Genomic DNA, 4,079 nt, shown 5'->3' with positions numbered 1-4,079 from the left:
ATTTATTAAATTATTTAACAAATTTTTAACTATTAACTTCACGTGAAATTAATCACACGAGTTTTCACCTTCAATTATTTTTGGATAAAAATTCAGGTGAAGTCGACTTCACGTGAAGTGAAGTTGATACTTGAGAGCCGTTAGATAAAAATTTAGTTAAATCAGTCAACTCATTTAACGACTCTCAAGTCAACTCATTTAACGACTCTCAGTATCAACTTCACGTGAAGTCGACTCCACCTGAGTTTTCACGTTGTTATTGATATTAGTATTATTTTTGAGGTTGCAGCATATGAAACAAAGAACTCATGGCCAAAACTGTGGCTTTTACTAATGCAAAGCCACCGTCTAATCTCCATAGCCATAGAACCACATCACAAACTCACACCGTCTCCTTTCTCAATCTCAACAACCTCAGTTTCGTATCTTGGTACTTCCCTTTTCTTTGTTTTTCTTTTCTTTTCTTTTTTCACTAATTTGTGGTTTTCATGTTGCAAGCTTCTGTGCAGTGCTCTGACTCTGAGACACAAGAATAAGCAACCCAATTGGTCCAAACCTTCGTTGGTACGCTCAAAATCTGGGCTTGGGCTTGGGCTTGGGCCTGTTGACCCATTGGAAATGGCAGCAGGGGCTTGGAATCGCACTGCTCTTCTTGTAATTGACATGCAGGTCTGTTCCTAAATCCTAGCTGTGTTTTGTTGTTTTTGTAGGATGTGTTGGGAGAAATTAAGGATTTTGTTGTGTGTTTTGATGGTTTCAGAGAGATTTTATAGAAAATCAGGGTCCTATGCTGGTAAAAGGAGGGAAAGAAATTGTCCCAAATGTGATCAAAGCTGTGGAAGTTGCAAGGCAACGTGGAATTCTCATAGTTTGGGTAATCATTTACTTCATCACTTCATATGTGGTGGATAGTTAATTTAATTTCGATATTATTGTTGGGTATTAGGCAAATCATTTGAAAGTGTATAGTAGTATTAAGATTGTTGGATATTAGATAAACACATGTGTTTTTCTTTGGCTTGTGAAGTTATGGATACAACTTTTCTTTAGCATTTCTGTTGTAGGCATTGACATTAGGAAATGGGATAAGAAAGATGTGTTTTTTATAATTATTGCTGGTGAAAACATAAATATGGAAAATGAAAACTTATCATCAAATGTTGTTTTCCTTGAATTATCCCCCCTATATTGTTATGCTGTAAAAAATGAGGACACTAAAAGATAGCTTTGTGATAAGCATTTGAATTGTTTGCAATTATAACAAGTTGAACAAATATCTCAGTTGGGTGCTTCTTGGTCATGCATTTAGTAGTCAAGAAAACAATTCAATATATACTAGTTGAATTGTGACTCTCAAAATGTTTTCAGGTTGTCCGCGAACATGATCCTTTAGGAAGAGATGTTGAACTCTTTCGCCGGCATCTATACGCGACAGGTGAAGTTGGTCCAACCTCTAAGGGAAGCCCAGGTGCGGAGTTAGTTGACGGGCTAGAAATCAGAGAAGGGGATTATAAACTCGTCAAGACTCGGTTCAGTGCATTCTTTGCTACACATCTTCACTCAGTTCTTCAAGGAGCAGGAATTAACAATCTGGTTATCACTGGTGAGTATATAGTAATTGTTCTATTACACAAAGTTAACTACTTTACATTTCTTATGTTTACTAATTCATTTTGTTTGCAGGGGTTCAAACTCCAAATTGTATAAGGCAAACTGTCTATGATGCCGTAGCATTAGACTATCAACCTGTAACTGTTGTTGTTGATGCCACAGCCGCTGCCACGCCTGATATTCATCTTGGTAGGTATTTTTTCAGTTTCTTGGTAGCATTACAATATCCTATAATTCTAAATATTTGATCAGCTTTACAATATTGTATTTTCGTTTAAACTTTCAATGTTTTGTTCTTGAATCCTTGCTTGAATATGTTGAGTAGTGTCTCTGGAATAGTATCTGCTATTAGTTGCACACATATTTTGCACAATCGAGAACTATGATCGAATTCGGTTTGAACTTGTGCTGAAGTTGGTTAGATCATGTATTTTTTCTGGTTTAGTTGCTTAGTTATCTAACTCTGCAGATGCCTAATTTAGTTAGCAGCAGCTTTGTTAGAGTGTGTGCTTATCTGATATGAAATCTATAACTAAAGGAATTCTTCATGCTAGTTTCAGACAAAAATTATTTTTTGAGAGGAACTAAAATACATGTATGTACCATACTGTTGAATGGTGGCATGTATGAGGAACTTCTTGGTGAATTATTACCTTTTCCTCTGTAATCTTGTGGTATAAGTATAACACATACACGAGTGTATTTCTTTTGTGGCTCCATTATGGTGTTATGGATTCCTTCAAGGCATGTTCATTATGTTATTCTTCTCCAAAATAACTCTATGATGATCAAATTTCATATCTGATGATGTGTGGTTTCAGCCAATGTGTTTGACATGAAAAACATTGGAGTCGCAACCCCAACGCTACAAGAATGGACCAACTTCAAAGCTTGACGTCGAGGGACAGTGGAGCAGACAACTTGGTGTGCCTTGATGATGTTCAATTCAAGACTCAAAAAGTTGCTTATGTCTCTGTCAAGTTAAAATGTAGAGAGTGAAAAAAAAATGAGAAAAATGTATGATGTTTTGCTTTGCTGCTGCCCATATGTATATACGCATAGTGGCTAAAATTTCGATTTAACTTTCAAAATCCTCAGACATTACAGTTTTTAATGAGTCAACTAATTTTATAAAATTTGTACTAAATTTGACGATTTTACAGTTTAAATCTTGTTATAATTTTATGTTCTATGTAATTAATTTACTTTTCAAGTTTCCAAAGCTACTTGTCCTTGTGTTGTATAGTACATTCTAACAGAGAAAATCACAAGTTGCTAATTTCAACTCAAATCTATTCTTCAAATGCACTTCTAAATTGACTTTTGGAAATATTGGTCAATTTTTTTATAATATTTATTTTTAAATTTTTTTCGAACTATTATAATTCTTAAAAAACTAAAAAAGCACTATAAGCAACTATAACAAATTATTTACCTCATAATACTCATCTAAAAATTTCTTTATAAAGAATACATTATTGTCGATGTTACAAAATTTTTCACTCATTACAAATTATAATCAAACTTAAACCATCTATCTAGAAGTGACTCAAGATATTATAACATATAATTAACCATGACTAATAAAAACAAGTTTTTTCAATCATAGTCAAAGCCTTGATGAAAACTGATCTTGACTTTTATAAAGTGAGAACCAATTATCACGTGCATTTTAAATGGAGCAATCTCAAGTAAGCCAAATGCTCATCATAAGAACGCGTGTCCAAAACTGCCCCTCTCACTAAAGCATCCTCATCTTTTGCAAACCCACCGACTAATCCATTCTCACTTTAAAAAACCTCATTTTCTCTGACTCTCAGACACAAGCATAAGCAACCCAATTGGGCGAAACCTCCGTTGCTACGCTCAAAATCTGGGCTTGGGCTTGGGCCAGTTGAGCCATTGGAAATGGCAGCACAAGGATGGAATGGCACTGCTCTACTTGTACTTGACATGCAGGCCTGTTCCCAAATCCTAGATATGTTATGTTGTGTGTTGTGGGATGTGTTGGGAATAAAATAATTAAGGGTTTTATTGTGTGTTTTTGATGGTTTCAGAAAGATTTTATAGAGGGTCCTATAGCTGTAAAAGGAGGGAAAGAAATTGTCCCAAACGTGATCAAAGCTGTGCAAGTTGCCAGGGAACGTGGAATTCTCATAGTTTGGGTAATCATTTACTTCTTCATTTTATTGCCAATAAAGACGCTTAAAATCTTTTTTTTTAAAATGTATTTTAGTAATTAAAATTTAATACATATAATTAATTAAATCGATTTATTTTTGTTAAAATTAGGTCAGACAAATTAATTTGATTGAAAAAATGATGAATCAAATCTTAAACTGGTCTAAATTAATATTATTTTTTTTATAAAAAATAACTACAATACACTTATTATATAAAATAACTAAAATACTCCTATTATATATATTAATTTTGAGAATCCTAAATTCTAGTCATTTACTTTTTAC

General features: G+C 33.7%; 1 protein-coding gene across 6 annotated transcripts in view; it reads left to right on the top strand.

The window, feature by feature from the left end:
• The window catches only part of LOC107618604 (probable inactive nicotinamidase At3g16190), a 6,157-nt gene that overhangs the window by 613 nt on the left and 1,465 nt on the right, over positions 1-4,079 (top strand). Inside the window, exons 2-7 of one of the 6 annotated variants that reach the window (XM_016320713.2) lie at positions 306-417; positions 499-669; positions 761-874; positions 1,369-1,603; positions 1,684-1,800; positions 2,433-2,780. In XM_016320713.2, the coding sequence (XP_016176199.2) occupies positions 306-417; positions 499-669; positions 761-874; positions 1,369-1,603; positions 1,684-1,800; positions 2,433-2,506 (823 nt within the window). In that variant the 3' untranslated portion in view covers positions 2,507-2,780. Of the gene's footprint in view, positions 1-300; positions 431-498; positions 670-760; positions 875-1,368; positions 1,604-1,683; positions 1,801-2,432; positions 2,781-3,416; positions 3,571-3,668; positions 3,777-4,079 lie in introns of those variants that run through there. The other 5 variants (XM_016320712.2, XM_021112765.1, XM_016320714.2 and 2 more) reach the window with 5 other exon arrangements.

The sequence above is a fragment of the Arachis ipaensis genome, chromosome B09 (assembly GCF_000816755.2).
Source record: "Arachis ipaensis cultivar K30076 chromosome B09, Araip1.1, whole genome shotgun sequence".
In the NCBI taxonomy this organism is placed as follows: Eukaryota; Viridiplantae; Streptophyta; class Magnoliopsida; order Fabales; family Fabaceae; genus Arachis; species Arachis ipaensis.
Note: the sequence above shows the minus strand (reverse complement) of the source record. Positions and strands in the feature narration are given on the sequence as shown.